This window comes from Calidris pugnax, unplaced genomic scaffold (assembly GCF_001431845.1).
Source record: "Calidris pugnax isolate Ruff unplaced genomic scaffold, ASM143184v1 scaffold135, whole genome shotgun sequence".
Taxonomy (NCBI): Eukaryota; Metazoa; Chordata; class Aves; order Charadriiformes; family Scolopacidae; genus Calidris; species Calidris pugnax.
The window spans coordinates 1,566,701-1,587,523 of NW_015090961.1; the positions used below are offsets into that span (position 1 = coordinate 1,566,701).

General features: G+C 47.3%; 1 protein-coding gene across 1 annotated transcript in view; it reads left to right on the forward strand.

Annotated features, from left to right (window-relative positions):
• The window catches only part of CACNA1B (calcium channel, voltage-dependent, N type, alpha 1B subunit), a 330,920-nt gene that overhangs the window by 292,744 nt on the left and 17,353 nt on the right, over positions 1-20,823 (forward strand). The window contains exons 37-40 of the mRNA XM_014952366.1: positions 155-282; positions 7,573-7,669; positions 17,640-17,748; positions 19,819-19,926. Coding sequence (XP_014807852.1) covers positions 155-282; positions 7,573-7,669; positions 17,640-17,748; positions 19,819-19,926 — 442 coding nt within the window. The remainder of the gene's footprint in view (positions 1-154; positions 283-7,572; positions 7,670-17,639; positions 17,749-19,818; positions 19,927-20,823) is intronic.

The following is a 20,823-nucleotide window of genomic DNA, read 5'->3' on the forward strand; positions in this document are numbered from 1 at the left end:
CGTGTATCAAAATTACAGGTTGCCAAGACCTGCCATCTGGCCTTGGAGGCAAGAGGGCCTGCACAGATCTCATCCCTTCCCTTTTTCCCTTCCCTTCCCTTTTTCCCTTCCCTTCCCTTCCCTCTCCAACTGCCTTATTGCTTCCTCTCTGCAGATGTTAAACCTCTTTGTGGCTGTGATTATGGACAATTTTGAATACCTGACCAGAGACTCCTCCATCCTTGGGCCCCATCATTTGGATGAATTTGTTCGTGTCTGGGCTGAATATGACCCAGCTGCCTGGTATGTACACATTATACTTACGTATGGAGAACAGGATATATGCTGGGTATAAATACCATTCATATACACTCAAACAGCCTGTTTAATGTGAGGAAAAACGTCTCCCAAGCCTGAGGTAACATTGGTGGTAAATGGTCCAACTTCAATTCACTGTGCACTGGAGCAGAACAGACCTGATGTCATTATAAGGGCATTTCCTTCAAATAAACACGAGACAGATATAAACCAATAAATCAAGAAAGCAAAACGCAGCTTCCTCCCCCGGCCAAAAATTAATAGGGTAAATTCAAATGATCTTGGCTAAATGGCCAGGTGGAAAAGCTGTTTGGCATTTCCAAAAGGAGCTTTGATTGGTTTTGGTTTCTGCATCCCAGTTTGGAGATAAAAATATGCGGAACCTTTTGCCATTGGCAGCACTTGAGGTACCTGGAGAGGCTGAACCTGGTTACACCTCCTCTGTGCAGCGTTACTCTCCCAGCTGGGAACCACCTTCATGGTTTCACAAATCCTGTGCAGAAACCTGAGGCCACACACACACACACAAAAATTAAAATTCAAGTTTTCCAGGTGTTCTCTCTCCCTTAAAAAGAGGTGAGGTACCCCACTGCAGCATCGGAGTCAAGTGCTACAGGCTCAGACTCCATCATTCGCTGGGAGGCAGCAGGGATTGATGTGAAAAAAAAGAGGTGAAAACCTCTGATTTTTAGAATCATAGAATAGGTTGGCTTGGGAGGGACACTAAAGATCACCCAGTTCCAACCCCCTGCCCTGGGCAGAGACACCTCCCACCAGAGCAGGTTGCTCAAAGCCCCATCCAGCATGTTTTTTGAACAGACATTTCTCATCAAAAGCAATGTTTTGATCTTGGAAACCTCCTTCTAATGACATCAGATTGTAGAAGGGAATTTTCTTCCTCTAAATAATATTTCAGCTTTTGGTTGGATTTGTGGTTGAAACAGAAGATGTTCAAAATAATAAGAAGAAAATGCAATAACCCTAACTTTGGAAGGATTTCAGTTCTCAGTGAGTGTCTGATAAAATGTTCCTGATAGATGAGTGTGTTAAAGGAGGAAATGGTTTTCTCGCAGCCAGACAGTGAAGTGAGGTGGTTGGTTTTATGGTTTTATCTCTTTATTTTTTGTTATTCAAAAACACTCCGAAGGAAAGCTGCACACCTGGGCTTAAGTACTAGGGCAACAGAACCCTGTGCTTTGTCTGTGACAGACCCAAGGGCTGCTGCTGAAGCATTTTAAGGAATTTTTTAAAAATAAGGGAATGGCTCTGACCAGTGATCACTTCTAGAGCAACACTGACTTCAATATACTGCCTTTCTCCATTGCCCAGAGAAAGCTACTGCACAACAGCCCTGGTAACTTTATTATGTTCATTTTTAGATGCTCTGAGATACAGGTCACAGTAATTTCCATGATATATTCTGCAGCTTGGGAAGTTGTTTGCTGGGAGCCCTTTTTTTTTTATTTAAAACCCTACTGCTTTTGTATCCATTTTCCTCCCCACGAGTTGCTCTGCAACGAATCTCCTCTGTGTTTATAATGAAGCTGCCTCCAGCTCCTCCAATCTTTTCACTCTTTTTTGTTTCCCTTCAGTAGAGACAGATGCAGGGAAGTGTTTGTATAATCAGCATCTCAAACTCCCTGCCAGGATGCAATTAAACTGCTTTAAAATCTCAGTTAAATTGATTTAGGCTAACTTTAAATGTAAACCCATCCCAAAATGACTGCATTTCTCTGAACTGTGTGTGATTTTAACTAGCTCAAAGCCACCCATACTATGAGCCTGCATAAATACTGCACACATATCAGCAGCTTGTAATCTCCAAGCAGATTTTCATTACCACGTGCTCTGTAACACAGACAAGTCCTTTGTGGGTATTTGGCAGGCAGTAAATAGCCTTTTTTTTTTTTTTCTTCCCTTTTTCAAATCCCGTCCTATCTCTTACCCCTAGAAAATCTCAATGAGACTGAGAACTTGGGAGTGCCTGTTCTCTCCTTAAAAAATAGCCTTGGCTCTGGTCAGCATCTGTGGGAGGAGTAACACACCTGCAAAGGAAAAAATTAGTATCAATGTGCCTTTTTTAAATGTTTATGTGTTCAGGAACTTTCCACCCCTAAGAGGCAGAAGCATTAAGTTCACAGAAAGATTTGCTCGCTCTGTTAACTCTGAGCGCAGAGGTTACACGTTGTGAGTCACTCCAGGGCCAAACCTTTCCCCTTCTAGAGCTGTTAATACAGAATGTGTCATATATTAAGATCCTAATTCTGGTTTTTTTCTTAACCTTGTTCCTGGTTGGCTCTGCTGGGAAGCTGTTGATGTTGGCAGAGGGACCAGGGGCAGGAGGGCGAACCCAAGGGCAGCCAAGACATGATGCTCAAGGCTCCATCCCCAAACATGTGCACATTCTGGATTTTCCATGTGTGAATCGTTCCGCTGAAATCACTTTATGTTTTCATAAACGGAACTAACATTTCCGCAATTTAAAAATAATCTGAAATCCATTCACAGTTTCGGGCCAGAACAGATATTTGATCATTTGGGCTGAACTCCTGGGATGCTCTGGACGTGGTATTTAGCAATATCTGTCCAGGGACTGAGCTTAATAACTTGTTTTTAAGGTCCAGCTCCCATCAGTTCACGCCAGCTTCATCTGAAGACCCTTTTGGGGGCTGTAAAGGACCCATTTTTTTATTCAGCTGTTTGTTCCACTAGTTGGTCAAACTCACTGAAAGAAAATGTTGATTCAATTTCTGTTTTCCTTGTAGCATTTCAGCTCCCAGTATAGATGTGTAGGGGAATGGTAAATAATCACCATAGCATAAGTTGCTTGAAAGAAGACTCCCAGACAGTGTTGTTTTATGCTTAGATGCAGGTGATCTGGTTCCTGCTTCCATCTATCACTAATTGATCGCCTCTCCCAAGGTCTCTTCTTTGATTATCCCAAGAATAAGGGAATTACAGTGTTTTTCCACTTTCCTTAGCTTAAGACCCTGGATGAAAGATGCTGCATGGGTAAAAAGTACAAGTGTCGTTATACCTTTGTTATATAGATAACATTTTAACCACAGATTTAATGTGTTTGTATTTACACACCCATTTCCAATATCACCTTTGCTTTTGTTAAAAAATCCGACTTTCTGTTAACTTTTCTGGGGAAAAACATTCCAAAGGAAGTAAAAAAAGCAGCTAGAAGCTGTTGTTCTAGCTGTGTGTCACACTCAGTCGGGGTAAGTATGGGGGGAACTGCTGGATTTGGGGGTGGCAGAAGCCTCAGGCTCACAGGAAAAGAGAGAGGGAGAGAAATGGGTGCACAAAGTGCTTCAGTCCGGGCTGGGAGTTAATCAGGGAAGGAGTGAAAACATTGAATTTAAGATTGAACTGGGGAGGAAAAGAAAACTGGATTTCTGTGTGCTTTTAGTTGTTAAAGGTAGATAAAGCAAGCACTTTCTCTCTTTTATACTCCCCTTCCCCTTAGAGATATTGGGAATGTTGATCTTCCCATCCCATTCCTACCAGTTGCTCCCAAGAGTGGAGGGAGATGCTACTGGCAGCACCTTCAGTGGTTGGAAGGAGGCACAAGTTCTCCCAAGGGAGAGCTTTTTCTGAGCTATCTGACATAAAAGGATGCTGACGAAAATAGACAAAACTGGAATAGTTTTAAACAAGCAGGGAAAGAATCCATGATTGTCAGAATTTGCTGCCCTGAGCATCCAATACAGTGGTTTTCAAGCCTTCCATGGACTCCTACAGAGCTCAGGGAACTGCTCATACATATTTTCCACACGCTGATTTTACAAAACCACTCTAAAATTTCGGTAAACTTCTTGACTCACTTAAACCAATATACTTTTTATAACCACAATTAGGCCTGCAGCCAAGACTTGCACAGTTTCCATTTGATCTGTTTCTAAATTAATAGTTTTGAGTTGATTGTGAAGGTTTTGAATAGACCTTAATTTTTCACGTCCAAAAAAGCAGTAATATTGAAGGAGATATTCCAAAATATTCCAGCCTTCTTTATATAACGTACCAAAATAAACATAGCGAAGCCAAATCAATCTCGTTTTTATTTGGAGGTCGTTTTGAAAGTTCAGTACAGCTCTTTTTATACATGATTTGGTTGCTTAGAAAAGATTAAGGAATCTAATCCTGCTGTTAAATTAGCTGAAAATATTGTTGGGGGTTAATGAGACTGACCATAAAGCTACCTTGAGGCGTCTGATTTCACCTACTGGTAACGAAGGTTGGACTTTCCCAGTGTCGATGGCCAAGAGATGGCTCTGGAGATGGCAGTTTCTGGACTCCCAGCAAATTGCTTATTGCCCATGAAGCCGAGCACAGCCCTGCTGGGGTTACGTAGGTGGGAAGAGTGGAAGGCAAAGGGTCCCAAGCTCTTTTGAACCAGCTAATTTGACTCCCAGTAATAATCCATTAAACAGGCTATTTGTGTGCTGGTTTTGTTGGGCTGCAGCGCCTGGGCGGTGGGAAGGGGCCGTCTCTAGGCAGATGCTCAAGCACAGGGAAGTAACACATTAGTGATAAAATAACCAAATGCAGGGGTTGGAAAGCCCTGCACGTGGCACTGAGGGTTCCACAGAAGAAAACCCAAGGACAGAGCTTTTGTTGAGCAGCTGGAAGTTCTCTCCCTCTCTCTCAGTCTGTGTCAAAGCACCTCCTTCATCCCAAGCCCAGTTGCTGTCAAGACTAACCTTGCTTTGCAGCGTGTTTTGCCCTTCCAACTTCTCCTGTTTGCCTGGGGAAAAACTGAATCCTCTTCGTTTTTTGCTGTCATAACATCTGATGTTTTCTTTCCAGTTGCCGGATTCATTATAAGGATATGTACAATTTGTTACGTGTAATTGCTCCACCCCTGGGCTTAGGAAAGAAGTGCCCTCATAGGGTGGCATACAAGGTTTGGAACTTCAGAGACTCCCTCCAGCATTTTCAGTTCTGGTTTTGTTTCTTTTTAAACCCCCCCCAACCCCTTTCCCTCCCCAAGTGCAAATGCAAACAGTACAGAAAAGGAACTGGAACTAACTAACCCCTTTGCCTGAAAAAAAAAGGAATGATTGAGTGACTGCCTCCTTTCTCCTCCGTGCATCTCTTCCCCGTCTACTCCCACACCCCAGCTGGCTGGAGACGAGGCAGCTTTATGAGACAGTGAACCCTCCAGCTTCCATCCCGTTGTGTCTGGGTGGGAAGTGTTGGGGAAAAGCAGTGCAGCATCCAAGCACCTTCCCTCTATCGATACAGACCAGAGAAAAAAGTCATCCCAAGATTTCTAGGGAGTGGCAAGCCCATTTTTCTTGGGCTTCACATCATTGTTCCCCCACCATTTGAACCCTTTCCTGAGCTGAAAAGATATTGGATCTGGACACTGACCAACTGGGCAGCAGAGTGGGATGTGGAGAGACAAAGGGATGAGTTTTTCACAGTGCAACAGCCAGAGATTGCCTTGGAAGCAATGTGACGTCTCTGAGATGTCCACCACAGGACATCTAGTGAAACCTCCCAGCATAGGAAAAGAATACTGTGCTTGGGAGCTGGGGGGGAGAATTAAGGACAGATCCTGCCAAGAAATGAGCACAGGGTGACACTGGACTTCACTGGGGTCCCAGTTACAGGCAGAGATTTTCTGGCAGTAGGTGCATGGAGAGCAGAAGGTGAAGGAGAGAAGTGGAAGCAGCCAGGATGGAGCTGACTTTTCTCTTTCACTCCAGCCCAGGTGTTTTCCACACCTAATTAGGGATTACACATTAACGAGCATTGCAGAGAGGCGTGATACCCTGCACCTCCAGCCAGAGCAGGGGCAGGAGAGAGAGGCTGGGGGAAGCCATTGGCTGTAATTACAATTAGTGTCTCTCAGCAGCCTTTAAATTAGCTCTGGGCTATAAAACCTAGGTGATATTTTAACTGCATTGGTTACCAAGGATGGGAATAGATGGTTTGGGCTTGGTGAGTTCTCTCTTCCACCCCCTCCTGCTTCAATGCTTTGGGAAGAAGGATTGAGACCCAGGGCAGGGGCTGGAGAGCTGCTGTTGGCTTCTGAAGTTGTCTTGCTTGGGGAAAGGGCTTTCATATGGAGCTTAGACCTTGGTTTCCCTCCCAGTGTGGTGGAGATGACAACACCGTCCTGCTTTCCCGGGGGTTAAACATTAATTAATAACATGCTGCAAATTACTTAGTTCTGCTCAGATGACAGGCAGCACAGATTTGCACAATACAATAAACAGGCAGCTCGCTGGGAAAACAAAATGAGATTGTCATAGTCATGCTCCTGGTTTCAGCAGTCAGAAAAAAGGCAAAGTGGGAGAATTCCTTGCTCTTTCTGCATCCCTCGCTTTTCAGGACAGGGTTTTACTTACCCTCAACGTGCGCTGAAGGTAGATGCCATCAGAATGGGCTGCTCTAGGACCTTTTCCCAATTCTCTGCAATTCCCAGTCCCCTCTAGCAGACCGGAGAGCTAGATGTCCTGGGTGGTGGAGACAACCAGTTGATGTTGGGTTGATGAAAAAGGGGTCCCATCAAACATATGGGAGAAACAGGTCCCCTTTCCACCACCTTCCTGCAAATGGAGTGCTGGGCTCTGGTTTTGTCAAACTTGAATTCAGGCTGGAGGAGAAACCTGGGCTGACCAAGGTTTTGCACCTTGGCTTGGAGTCAGCAGTCTCAGTCTGTCCCAGGACTGGCTTTTTGGCTTCTCTCATAGCCCACAGCCCAACCTGAACCCAACCTCTTCATTCACTGAAGGAAAGCTGACTCTTTTCTCTGAGCCCTGTCTCTCCCTGTCCCATAACTCTGCCTCCCAGCGCTCCCTGGCATGGTGAATCCAGCCTCTTGACTGACTGGTTTGGGGGGGTGAGAAGGGGAACCAGCCCCCCACCCCCGCAAAGAGCCACCCAAACCCGTACCCTCCCCACCCCGAGAGGAGACATCAATCATTCCCCGTGGGGACCTGTGTCCCTGGTGAGCTCTGGCCGTCCCTGCAGCGAGGAGGAGACGTTGGGGGCTGAAACACAGCAACGGAAGCGGAGAAACCTCTGGATTTACCCACCTCTTTATTTTTGGGTTTTGTTTCCCTGAGAAATCTGATTAACCGGATCTCTGTTCTCTTGTCTGCTTTCCCTTCTCTCTCCTCCTTTTCATTTGCTCCATTGTGTTGCCTTTTTTTTTTTCCTCCCCCCATCCCCATCCTTTTTTCCCCCCCTTCCCCGACCTGATCTGGTTTGATTTCTGTGTCCTCTTGCTTTTGCCTCCTTCCCTTTGACTCCAAGCGGGCGCATCAGTTACACAGACATGTATGAGATGCTGAGACACATGTCCCCACCTCTAGGCCTGGGAAAGAAATGCCCTGCTCGTGTTGCCTATAAGGTAGACCAAATCCCCCCCCTAGAAACTCCTGCCAAACCACCAGCTTTTTTGTGCCGTGGCTGAAGCGGGTGCCGGTTTTCTGTGACATTAGTGTTGTTCTCCTGGACTTTTCTGGTGCTTTCTCCAAGCAGACTGGATTTTGGATCTTCTGCTCTTTTTTTTTTTTTTTTTTTTAATCTTTTATTTTAATTTTGTAATCTTTTTTTGGTCGTGGTAACTATGGCACATCAGTTTGTCTCTCTAACTATGTCTCCGCTTTCTCTATCAGTGTTTCTCTCTCTCCTCTCTCATTCTGCTTCCATTTAGGCTAATTTGGGGACGGAGGGTGCTAATGAGCAAATTACCCCACCAATATGATCCCCATTTATCATCCTAGAGCTCTTTGACTATCCCTTCTCACTAGCCCTTCAGTAGTCTGCTGTTTTTTTCCCCTTCTTAATTAGATTGGAGTAATTAGAGTAGGCAGTACTGTAGGAGTTAGCAAGCTATTAAACAGAGGCAACACCAGAAGGGCTCCTTAAACACCCTCGTGAAAGAAATTATTTTAACAGCAAACATTTAAGACAGTAAGATGAAGAAATCACTCAAACTTATTGTTTATTCTGAAAAACTTTTAAATTGAGCCACACACACACAAAAAAAAGCATTCTATCCAAAATGCTGCTGCCTTTCAGACACTGCCTGGATGAAGGTGGTGGAACTCAGGTAGAGACAGAGTTGAAATTAGGAAGCAGACCCCAATTCCTCTGGGGAAAGCCATGCTACTCTCCCGACAGCTTGTGTGGTACCTAGAAATTTGCATTTTGTACCTCCCAGGTTTGGAGGGAGAGGTTTTTCATCAGCTTTTAGCGTTGGTATCATTCAACATCCATCAAACCCAACAGGGTGTTTTTTTTTTTTTGCTGTTGACCTCATTTCAGCCACCACCAAACCTAATTACTGCACCCCGCTGTGCTTGGTGCAATGGAGCCAGACCACAACTTCCCCTCCTGTAGGGCTTGTTTTCTTCACCGAGGCTGTATCAAAGCACAATTTTGCCAAGAGACTCAAGCTAAACCCAAACCTGGGCCAGCCTTTGGGTAGGGCACTTTGAGGCAAGAAGCAGCTCAGATATGGCTTCCTACAAGATCCTTCCTCAGTGTGTTGGGATTTAAATGAAAAAAAGAAATTACACATAACCTTAAAGCTAGCCAGTTAGGTGTCTCTTCTGCATTCCTTATGATTTGTTTCTGGCCACTTTGGCAGCTTCGCTGCTTTAAAAGAGCATCTCTATTGCCTATGTCAAAATGCCGGGTCTCAGCTACATCAGATAGAAGAGCAGGCAGATAAACATCTGTCTGGAGGTACCCGTTATACACAGAAACCCAAGGCTTTTAAAGTAATCGATGTCTCCTTTTAGCACCTGTGAGTTTCCATTGACTTAGAAGGGAGCTGCGTCCTGCTGAAAGCCCAGCAGTAGATGTTTGTCTCTCCGTGGTGACACGTGTTGACTAGAAGCGTTAAGCTCCCCCTTTTTCTTCCCCATATCAGTTAAAAAAGGAGGAAAATAAAAGGGGATAAAAAAAGATTATGTGCTAAAACAGGGATTTTAAACAAGCCTTTGGGCTGCTTGTCATAGTGTGGCATCTCTGTGATTGTGCTCAGCCCTTGGGGCAAATTTTCTCTGGGCAGGGGCACTGCAGAAGGACCTTCCCTGGTCTGTCTTTTCCCTGCGAGTTAGCTGGTATCCAGTTTAATTTGTCTGTCTTTACAGAAGAAATCCACAGAATTTAGGTACATAAGAATGGTTGCTTTTTAAAATGCAGCCTCCTGATTATTTTTTTTCTAGTTGACTTTAATTTTTACCCATTTTTGCCCACCTCTGAAAGGTGTGTGTGACTGAACCAGAAGTTGAGATGGGTTCAAGTCAAACAGCTCCAACCTAAGACTGAGCATCAAATTTGTCTGAGTTTGGAGGTTCATGGTTCAAAGCCCCCCAAACTGCAGAAATAAGGGTTTAAGACCAGATCTGAGTTTTTCCCAGGGTGTAAGGCTGCAGTGTGGGCTGACCCCCATGCCAGCTGTGGCTGCTGATAAAACGAAGCCTTTATGGGGAGGCAGCACCACTTTTTCCTCCTCCACTTCTCTGTGCAGTGATAGGAACAGCACGTCCATGGAGACAGGTTTGTGCTGAGCATCTTCCCCCAGACAACAGCTACATGTGGGTCGCAGCATCCCCCTGCCCTATGCCTGCCAGCTGCCCCCCAACAGCCAGTGTCACTCCTGCTGTCCCCCCACATTTGATAGAAGCCTTGGGGAGGCCAGTGCAGCCCACCCAGCCTCACACACCTCCGGGCAGAGCCAGCCTTCAGGGGGGACAACAGCCCCCTCATCCCACAGCCATGGCTCAGTCGGTGACAAGAGCCACCAGGGCTTTGTTTCTGCACTATTTCTGCTCTCTCCCTCTGATGCTTTAAAAACCTTACTGTTCTGTCCGGCAAAAGCTCTTTTTGCCCCACCACGTGTCCACCCTTTTTCTTTCCATATATATTTTTTTCCCAGTCCTATCTGCAATGGTTGTTGTGTGTTTTCCCCCCGTCTTTGTCTGTGTTGCCTTCTAAGTATGTGCACACTGTTTCGTTTGGATTTTTTCCCCCTCTTTGCAGCCCCCTCGGCTGCTGTCCTTCCTTTCTGCTGTTTTCTGGTTCCTCTTTCTCAACCGTTCTCCTTGGTGGCCGTGACCAGTCTCTGGGGTTCCGTGCGCGTTGCTTGCTGCTTGCCCGGGGGTGCATGCCTGGGGTCCTCCAGCACCAGGAGAGCTCTATTCCACACTGGGGAGGGTGAGGAAAGAGTGAAAAAAAAAATTAAATTGTACAATCTCTTCTACCCAGTCAGATGAAAAGAGGACAGAAAACCACTTTGGCTTCGCTCTGGTGTCTTGGGATTTGATCGCTGGTCCATTTTGAGATGAGGATGGTGTTTTTTCACTCTGTGTTGAGACTTTGAGGCTTCTTAGATAGAATCAGATTGTCTATAGGGAAGGGTCCTGGGGTTTTATGTATGATATTCAGGAGTAGCAGTAAGGGCAGGGTGGCAGCCAGCCTTGCCATCACCTGGAGTCAGTCCATCCTTTGCACCACAGCGCTCTGTGTGCATCTTTAGAGAAAATGGGAGAAGGAAGCCCCTGTGATGCTGCTAAATCTCTGCTTGGCTCTACAATGCCACCAGGATACCTTGCTGATATCTGCAAGAGTGGGCTTGGAGCAGGGTTAATTTGAGAGCCTGGGGGGGTGATTCCTAGGAACTGTGTGGTGCTGGGAGAGGCGATAACCCAAACCTTTCCCTGCTGCTCTTCAGAGTCATCTCTTTACCTCCTCCTCTGGGGACAGGAGAAGGCAGCATCACCACCTCTGCCTGGTGATGCTGGCAGTGAGAGGAGGCTCTTGACTTTGTTTTGCGGTTCTGTGGGTGCTGCCAAGCGTGGCTTTGCACTCCCTGTTTCGAGGGTGATTTATTTCAGGGATTGGGAGGGCTCTGGCTCTCCCTTTAGCACCTCTTGACATGGTCAGGTCTCCTGGATACGTGCTGGGGATTGATCTTGGAGCTGAGGTTTCTCCTCACCTGTACTGGGGCAACACCTTGCCCATTGCTTCCACACAGGTTTTAAAATCTGGATTAGGTCCCTGAAAGTTAAATAAGTCCATTTGCTGGCTGCCCAGCCCTTCCTACCTCTTTTGTGCAGAGCTAGCATCATGCTTTGCTCTTGCTGGACAGGGATTGCCCCTCTGAAGGTAAGATGCCCACTCCATGCAGCAGGTCAGGAGACAGAGCCCATATTTTGGGACACCTTGCTCCTCTGTTGGCCATGGGAAGGAGGAAGGCCATGGCCAACCTCTCTGAAGTCAAGCGAAGAGTTAAATGAGAGTAGAATAATTACAACTAGGTCGGGGTGAATTATTCATAGCAAATAATTTATTCACCAAAGTCAGCCTCGTTTCCCACAAGCAGAGCTCCATTGTCCCGAATTTATTCACGTTTGGGGATTATTCCCAGAGCAGTTGGTGTCCCAGAGGCTGCTCGGGAGCTGCTGATGGGGTGCTCTTAATAATTCAAATCCATGGGGGTGCCTGCTAGAGTTCTGCCGCCGCAGCTCGGTGTGCTCCCCTTCCTGCTAACATTTGGACAAATCGTGTCAGTGAATAAGATTTTTCAGTGCAGATATTTCTGTTGAGTGCTCGTTTCTGGGTCAGGCAGCAGGAGACCTCTGGGCTTCTGACACCAGGGTGAATTTTTCCCCCATTTCTCTAATACATTCCCTGCCCAGTCGGACATTGCCCAAGAAGTTTCCAAGCAGAAGATCCACAGAAACCAAACGCCGAAAAGGCACAAATTCTGCCAACTCTGCTTGACACAAAGGTTTGGTTTCTCGTTAGCGATGCCTTTGGTTATTTACAATTAAATCACTACCAGAAGCCGAGGGGTGTCTGCACCCCTCCTGACCACACAAGTGACTGGAGCAAAAAATGTTGCCTCCCCAACCCCGGCTGTAATCGGTTACTACCTCGTTATCTGCACAGAGTTAATTAGGAGACTCTAGAGACAGTATTGCAGCTCCTGCCCCTGGGCCCTTCTCCTGCAGAAACATTAACGAGCTCCCCTCTCTCGCCGGGGAGGGGGATGCCTCCAAAACAGCCTAATTAAAATCAAGGGCTGGCGGAGGGTTCCCCAAGCGCGGCCGGGAAACCGGAGCGGGGACTCCATCTGCTGCCGGCTGCTGCTCCTCAAAGCCTCTTGGAGGAAATTGGAGGCGAAGGGAGGAAGAGGAGCAGCACAGGGGAGCAGGGAAGCCCTTTCCTGCCAGGTCTGGATGCCTGGGAGGGATTTTTACTATTTTTTTTTTCCCCAGCTCCCTAATTATTAATTCACCTGAACTCCCCTCGTTTGTGGCTGGCAGCTCCCAGGGCACCCCAAATGATGTAAGATTTTTACTAGTGCAGGGAAGCATCGGGTCCCCTGCCATCTGCATCAGCAGGAGTGTGTGTTGTCCTTCTGGGGTCTAGGAAGATGGAAAATCATCCAAATCAGATCTTTTTTTTTTTTTTTTATATCAGGGAGGGATTTTTACTATTTTTTTTTTCCCCAGCTCCCTAATTATTAATTCACCTGAACTCCCCTCGTTTGTGGCTGGCAGCTCCCAGGGCACCCCAAATGATGTAAGATTTTTACTAGTGCAGGGAAGCATCGGGTCCCCTGCCATCTGCATCAGCAGGCGTGTGTGTTGTCCTTCTGGGGTCTAGGAAGATGGAAAATCATCCAAATCAGATCTTTTTTTTTTTTTTTTATATCACATTTTTGCATCATATTCCAAAGTAAGAAGAACTGGTAAGACATGGCCTTGAAGCACAATTTTAGCCAGAAGAAACAGCAAAAATGCAGGGAGATGTTAATTTTACTTTAAACTGTGTACGGGCTAAATGACTGGTTCAGGATTTTTAACCATGTAGTTGCCCATGGTGTATGAAGAACACAGATTTTTCTCTTCTATTCTAGTTAGGGTTGAAAATCAAAAACTCTTGATTAGCTTTTCAAAGAGCAATTTGGGCTTAGAAAGAATATTTGACTTTGAGAAGTTTTACCATTTTCAACTAGATTCCTGTTCCTTCTAAATGGATCCTATAGAAACATAAGTCTACTAAAATATAGGTGAAATTAGAAAGTAGCTTTGGAAGGATCGAAGTTTACTTCTCTGCACACGTTGGAAGGAAATATTTTTACATTAAGGCTGTTTTATAATATTGGGGTGGGGGCAGGGAAGGGAAATGAAGATTTCTTTTTGTTTGCAGTTTCAGTCTTTCAGTTGCCCCAGACAATGTGCAGGGAAGTTGAGAGGCTGAGTCCCTCCTCTGGGGTGGCTGTGCCAGTGTCTGGGTGACTCCTGGGCTCCCCTGGGTGTCAGCAGTGATGTGGGGACACGATGTGAGCGTGTGTCACCAACCTTCCTTGTCCCTTGCCTGCCTGACACGGAGTGGTGGCAAAGCTATTTTAAATCAAAGATGAATCAATTCCTTTCTCCCAACTGCTTCATCTTAGCATGGCCCCAGAAATGTGGTATATCCACTTAAGCAATATATTTTCTCAAGTTGGGGGCTTCCAAAAAGCAGTTTTCACTGATGTCAGGAGGGATCTAGGGTGGCTTGTACCTGGACTTAGCTGCAGCAGGTTATAAGGCACTTCTGTCCCCTTTTATGGCTTTTTTTGGCTAAGAAATGGGCAGCTGCTCTGCCCTGGTAGGTGCAACTTGCATCCCACCCTGTAGGGCAAGTGCTCCTCAACTGGCTGCCAACAACTTGCCCCAGGGAAGGACGGGGAGATGTATTCTAGTTTTCCAGCCCATAGACCGAAAGGAGGGAGACCTAAAGGTGTCTGGGTTGACCTGTTTGACCAGTTTGCATATTGGGGTGGAAAAAAAATGTTGTAGACCAGGCAGCGCTGAGGGTAGTGTGGGGAGGAGGGAAGGGACATGGCCTGAGGAGAGGCTCTTCCAGGTGGCTGCTCACAGCTCTCCTATTCAGCACTTGGACTGTTTTGCTCAGCCAACCTTCTTGAAAGTGTGCAATTGTAATGTGTCTTCCCTGGGACAATCTCCTTCTAAATCTTTTGTCCCCAGTTAAAATTTAGGAGGAAAGACCTTCATACAGCATTGCTGCCTATAGCTGTGGTGTGGCCTGTGTTCTGCATCCCTTCCTTTTGCGAATATGTTCAGTTGGAGGCACCTGGGAGATCTCAGTTCCTAAATGTGGGGTTTTTTGGTGTTAGTTTTTGTGAAGATAGAGCTCTCCTGGGAGGAATTCTTTCTCATCTGCTTGTTCTTCACCTCCATGCATCTTCTTTCTCTCTCCATCCCCTAATTCCCTCTCCCACTGAACTGGGATTCAGTGTGACTCTGTAAGTGGTAACTGTGGGCTCACGTGGATATAAGAACTTTGTTGTAACTTTTTGTGTGCTGAGGGCAGAAGTCTGAATTAAAATCCTGTTTCATTGGACTCAAGTCAAAAGAAAAAATTGTTGTGGCGTTGCCAGCATTTGATACTGTCACTGAATTATAGAGAGAGGAAAGTCTTGGCTTTGATTTCCCTATCTCTGTGGCTTGTCAGACATGGAAGATAACCTCTGGGCATGCTTTAAGAAAGCTCTTTGAGACTACAATGGTTTGTCTCAGACTTTAGGAGACAGGGTAGGTTGTTACATGAGTCTCTTGTCCCGAAGACATGTAATAAGATAAATAAGGAGGTCTCGGCTCCTCTGAATGTCAGCTCACTTCAGAAGCAGACGGTTTGCACTGGACCAGTGCCCTGTGTCCTCCATCAGCACCAGCATTTTCTCCTTGGCTGGTACCAGGGCTGGAGTCTGTCCTCTCTCTCAGGGCACCAATACACCTAAGGCAGCTCTGTTCATACCTTTGAGAAACCACGTTGGAGATCTCTTGAAGCAGGGAAGCTCACACAGTGCTGGAACAGGGGGGCCAAGTGTGCATACACCAATCTTGGCCAGGTGCTGGGTAGCACATAGGAGTAGGAGCCAGGGCTCATGCTGAGCACACTGCCTTTTGATCCTCCAGAGACCCCAGGCTGGTCCCTGCTCTCAGCTACACCACGTTTCCCTTCATCACCAAAAAATTGCCCGTGAGCAGTGATGCATCTACACAGCACTTTGCTGGGGCAAGGAGGATGAGTGGGGTTGCCAAAAGCACCCCTGAGCCACTGCAGTGGCTTCTGAAGCGAGGATTGCACCAGGAAAGCTGCATCTCTTCAAAAATCATAGAATAGTTTGGGTGGGAAGGGACCTTAAAGCCCATCCAGTGCCACCCCCTGCCCTGGGCAGGGACACCTCCCACCAGACCAGGTTGCTCCAAGCCCCCTCCAACCTGGCCTTGAACCCCTCCAGGGATGGGGCAGCCACAGCTTCTCTGGGCAACCTGGGCCAGGCTCTCACCACCCTCACAGCAAAGAATTTCTTCCCCACATCTAATCTCCATCTCCCCTCTTCCAGTTTAAAACCCTTCCCCCTCATCTTGTGGCTCCCCTCCCTGATCAAGGGTCTCTCCCCAGCTTTCCTGGAGCCCCCTTTCACAGCCCTTGACACTGGGAAGTATTTCAGTGCCCAAAGCGGGACCCGGCCCCATCTCTGCATCCTCTGCCGTGGCAGAGGCCCGGAGAGCCTGCAGCCCGCTGCTGAGGGTGCTTAGGTTTCTTTAGCAGCGTGTTGGGCTGTTGTTTAACAAAGAGAAGGTTTCTGTACAGCGATAGGGATCAAAATAACAGCCTAAGCGGCTTTGGGATGTGGATGAAATTCCCTCCCGAGCGAGGGGCCCAGGCCAGGCCAAGGCTGGGTTCCCCGGGCGGCTGCCAGGCCCTGCCCAGACAGATTAACACCCAGCCACTTCCCCGGGCTGCCTGTGCCCTCGGAGAGTGGAAACACGGGGCTTGTCTGATACGGCTGCGGCCAGGGAGGTTTCTAAACAGCTCGTGAAAGCCGAGGAGCTGAGAGATTATTACGCTGCCAAAGGAGAAGAAATCCATCCCTTAAACACATTTGCTAAGGTTATCAGCAGGGCCCGGAGAGAGCTTTTCCCCGTCTGCCTTTACATCCTCTGCTGGCAGCAGTGTGACAGGAGCTGCAGCTTTCCAGAGTAATCTCGGGGTCCTTCACCCCTTATAAGAATGAGGAATTTGCCCCATCGGAGGCAGTCCTGGCTGGTGTTGGGGAAGGAATTGCTAAAGACCTTGGAAGATACTGATCCTGAGGGATTAGTCCATGTTTGGAGTGAAAGAACACAGTCGGGGAAAGTTATAGTTCTGCTCATGTTAACCCAGCCTCTTCCACTGTGGGTAAGGTCTGGATGGAGCTGTGTGGCTCATTGACTGGACGGAAAGGGGGACACCTTCAGAGCTCCTGGGGATACCCACAGGGAAAGGAGGTAAGAGACAGAACCCAAGGGTCTCCAAAAAAAAGGGATATTGCACATCTTTACCTATCAGCAGCTGGACCCAAACTGCCCCAGAGTCCTTGGGCCCCACCGCAGGGCTCACCAGCCGTATTTTCTGGTGTGCTTCAGGCTGTGTACAAAGTATATGACCACAGGACCACTCAGAACCATAGAATGTGTTGGGTTGGAAAGGACCTTTAAAGGTCATCTAGTCCAACCCCGCTGCAGTAAGCAGGAACATCTTTAGATCAGATTGCTCAGAGCCTCAGCTGCAGTAAGCAAGAACATCTTTAACTAAATCAAATTGCTCAGAGCCTCATCAAACCTGACCTTGTATGTCTCCAGGCTGCAGAGCTCCTGTACAAGGTACTTGCTTTCCTCCTGTTGTCGTTGCCACCAAAAGTGTCCTCCTCACATCCCACCTACTGTCAGGGCCACCTGCACAGCTGGAAGAGGTGCAGTTACTTTCTGGATGGAGCCACATCCTCAGATGGTGGATGTAAATCCTTCATCATCTTACTCCATCCAATGGTGGCAGGTCCTGTTTGTTGCTATTGCTCCCAATGTGGAACCAGGCGAAGGTAACTGGTGGAGGGAAGGATGGTGGAGGTGCCTTCATGGCTTACATCTCCTGAGCACACTGCTTTGACAGGGGTGACAGGTACCAGCCACGTGTCTGGAGGCTGCAGCCATAGTTGGAGACTGTCAGGAGCTCTGAAATAGGATGAGAACATTCAAACTGACTTTTTTGGATGAAGTCTCTTCCAAGGGTTGCAGTACAAATGCTGGCAAATTAACTGTTTAATCATTAAAGCCACTGTTACAGCTCAGACCTGCTCCTGGAAGGGAGTTGACACCTATGTGGAGAAGATGCATTTTAGCTTGGCGCACAAAAGGTGAACACAGGTTTGGAACGTGGCTATTTCTGAGGCTCGCAGGGGGAAGGGGAGGGAGGGGGGGAGGAATCTTGACCCACGCTCACACCCATGGTGTCTCTCTCTCCAGCGCCTGGTGCGAATGAACATGCCGATCTCGCCTGAAGATTTAACCGTCCACTTCACCTCCACGCTGATGGCCTTGATCCGCACGGCCCTCGAAATCAAACTCGCCTCAGGTGAGAGGGAGGGGATGTCTGACGGCACGTGTGGGCTCAAACTCCAACTTCTCTGTTGGCTTGGTCTCCTCCCAAAACCACTCAAACCCCAGGTGGAAATCCCATTTTCCCATTGCCTGCCTGCCCTCTGCCAGCACCCGAGGGCAAGGGACCCTCGGGGACGGGCAACAGAGAGGGGGTCCTGAGCATCACGCTACCTTTGAGGTGGCCACATCCTGGTCAATGGGATGTGGAGAGCTTTGGCCATCCCAGCTGGGGGCTCTCAGAAGAGAAGCCCTGTGCGTGTGCGCGTTGCTGTAGAACAGAAATGAGAGTTTCCATACCTCTTTTCTAAACTATTCCAGCATGAGGGGAAAAACAGCCCTTCCTCTCCAATCTTTGCTGTCTGCTGGCAGCAAAGCAGTGACTCCAAGTGAACCACATTCCACCTTGAGATAAAACTTAAATAATTAAGTGTTTAATCAGGCATTTACTTGACTTCCCAATTAAACATTGCAAGGTAATAAAATACATTGGCCTTTTCTCTGGGTCGTTACACTATTTAATCAGGCTGGCTGGGGTCAGAATCAAGGCATGACTGGCCAAAGCTCTTTTATACCTAATTTAAAAGCTAATAGGAGGTAACAATGCTTTTACAAGCAAAGGGCAGGGCAGGGTTAGGATGTTGTGCTTTTCTTAAGCAGTTTTAGGCCATCCATTCAACCTATCTGTATTAATTACCTCCCTCGTATGTTGCTTAAACCTCATCTTTGATGCTTTGAGTAGGCACTGCTGGAAGAAGACAAAATTTAGAGCTCAGTGGGACTCCCCTGGGGGGTGACAGCGAGTATCAGGCACTCATTTCTAAGGACTCATTTAGGAGTGCCCTTTGGGTAGGCACTGCTGGAAGAAAACAAAATTTAGAGCTCAGTGGGACTCCCCTGGGGGGTGACAGCGAGTACCAGACACTCATTTCTAAGGACTCATTTAGGACTGCCTGGGATTTTTAGGGGCCAGCCCCTTCTTTTAGTAATGACCTCTAGATAAGGACGCTGGGAGTTTGTATTATTTTAGGTTTCTGGTTACCTATCAGCAATGGTAATTTGAACAGCCTTTTTCAACTGAAAATGGCTCCCCCCACCCCTTTTCTTTGGCTGCACACAGGAAAGGAACCAGAGAAGAGCTCAGCTGATAGCACTGGGTTCTTTCTAAGGTTTATATCTGCTGGGCATTGTGAGGTTTTTGACCTGTTTTGTTGTTACGTGCTTCGTTTGAATAGGTTTTGTGTGCTACATTTAATTGAGTCTTTAGTGGGACTAACAGGCCCTTAATAAACCCTCCCTAATGAGTTTCCGTGTGGGAGTTCAAACCACCATGTAGCAGAGTACCCAGAGCCTCCCCCCATTACTTTTCTCTTAGAAAAATAATTTCTGTCATTCAGATGAACTATTTAATTGCCTGCTGTGCGGTGCATTCATTTGGGAGCTGGCCTGTTGGCTCACGTATACTTTAATCACTCTCCCCTTGTGTATTAAAAAGACCTCACTTTGGCCATTTGAATAATGCCGCTGTGTTGGGCTCTTTCTGTTTTACCCTGAGATGTAGCTGCTGATACAGAACAGCCTGTTTATGCCTCATTGCCAAAGGTTTTGGGAAGAGTTGTTGGCAGAGAAGGTCTATCATCAACCATGACATTGCTCATAGTCCAGCACCTCAGGACAAGTCCTTGGTGTCACACCTGGGAGATGCTCCTTCTTTCTGCTGACACCACCCGGCACCCCAAAACCCAGGCACCCCCAGTTAGGTAGAACAAGCCTGAGCTGAAGTTGAAGCCCCAGGTAACTGCAGAGGGTCAGCAGGTTGAAGCCATGATCTTTCCTGCTGAGCTCACACCCTTTTTGGTCACAGAGGAGGTCACCAACTCCCTTTGCAACATCTGCTGCAGCTGGTGAGGTCTTACTGTTTGCAAGAAATGGGAACTGGTGAAATGCCTTCTCCTGTGGTTGCTGTGCAAGCGGTGGTATGTGTTGACAGGACAAGGATTTTTCACTCTTTGTCATGTGCCTCTTTCCTTCCCCTCCCTTTCTGCAGGGGGTGTTAAACAGCACCAGTGTGATGCTGAGTTGAGAAAGGAGATCTCGCTGGTTTGGCCCAATCTGTCCCAGAAGACACTGGATTTGCTGGTGCCTCCTCACAAACGTAAGTGGTTCGTCAGCAAGCACCCAACCCATCCATAACCACCTAAGAAGCTCCAAGTATGTTCCTCCCTCCTTGCCCACTTGGTTCCTAGTCCTTCGAGGTGCATGGTCATCTAGAGGGTGCTGCCAAGAAACCCAGGGCAGTTCAGGCTGCATCCCTAGAGGGGTTCAAGGCCAGGTTGGATGGGTCTTTGAGCAACCTGGTCTAGTGGGATGTCTCCCTGTCCAGGGCAGGGTGGTTGGACTAGATGATCTTTAAGGTCCCCTCCAACCCAAACCATTCTATGGTATCCTCCAGGTATCCTTTCCGCAGGGTTCCTAGCCCACACCTCCACGCCATGGTCCCAAAAAGAGTAGAGAAGCTGAGGTCACTTCTGGACATGTATTTCATTGTGCTTCAGTAGATTTCCTGTACTTAGAAAACAAACAACACCCCATCCCAGTGCTGAGACAGGACCTGCATGGCCTCTTGCAGAGCTTTTCCATAGCTTTGTCTGCCTCCAGCCTGTGCCTTACAGGACAGGAGAGCAATTTCTGCCACCTGGGCTCCAGAAAACCAGAATAAAATTAAAGTTTGCTGAGAACTCCAAAATCAGAAGAGAGGTATTCTGGGGCTAAAGGCCTTTGTGTTACTTGATGATGTCCTGGGTGAATGTGCTGAGAAAATGGAAAGTTTTCTATTATCTTGATTGGCCCAGACAAGGGCTCTGGATTCCTGATTAATGAGAAACAGTGCAAAGCAATAAAGGCATTGTTAATTAAGAAAAATGAGGGAGCCGAGGAGGTGCAAATCAGTGGGTAGTGACTGCTTAAGTCTTTTCCTCCCCTATATGATGCCTATATATCTGCTGCTTTAACTCCTTGCTCTACGGTAAGTGCTCCGTTGCTGTGCAGGGAA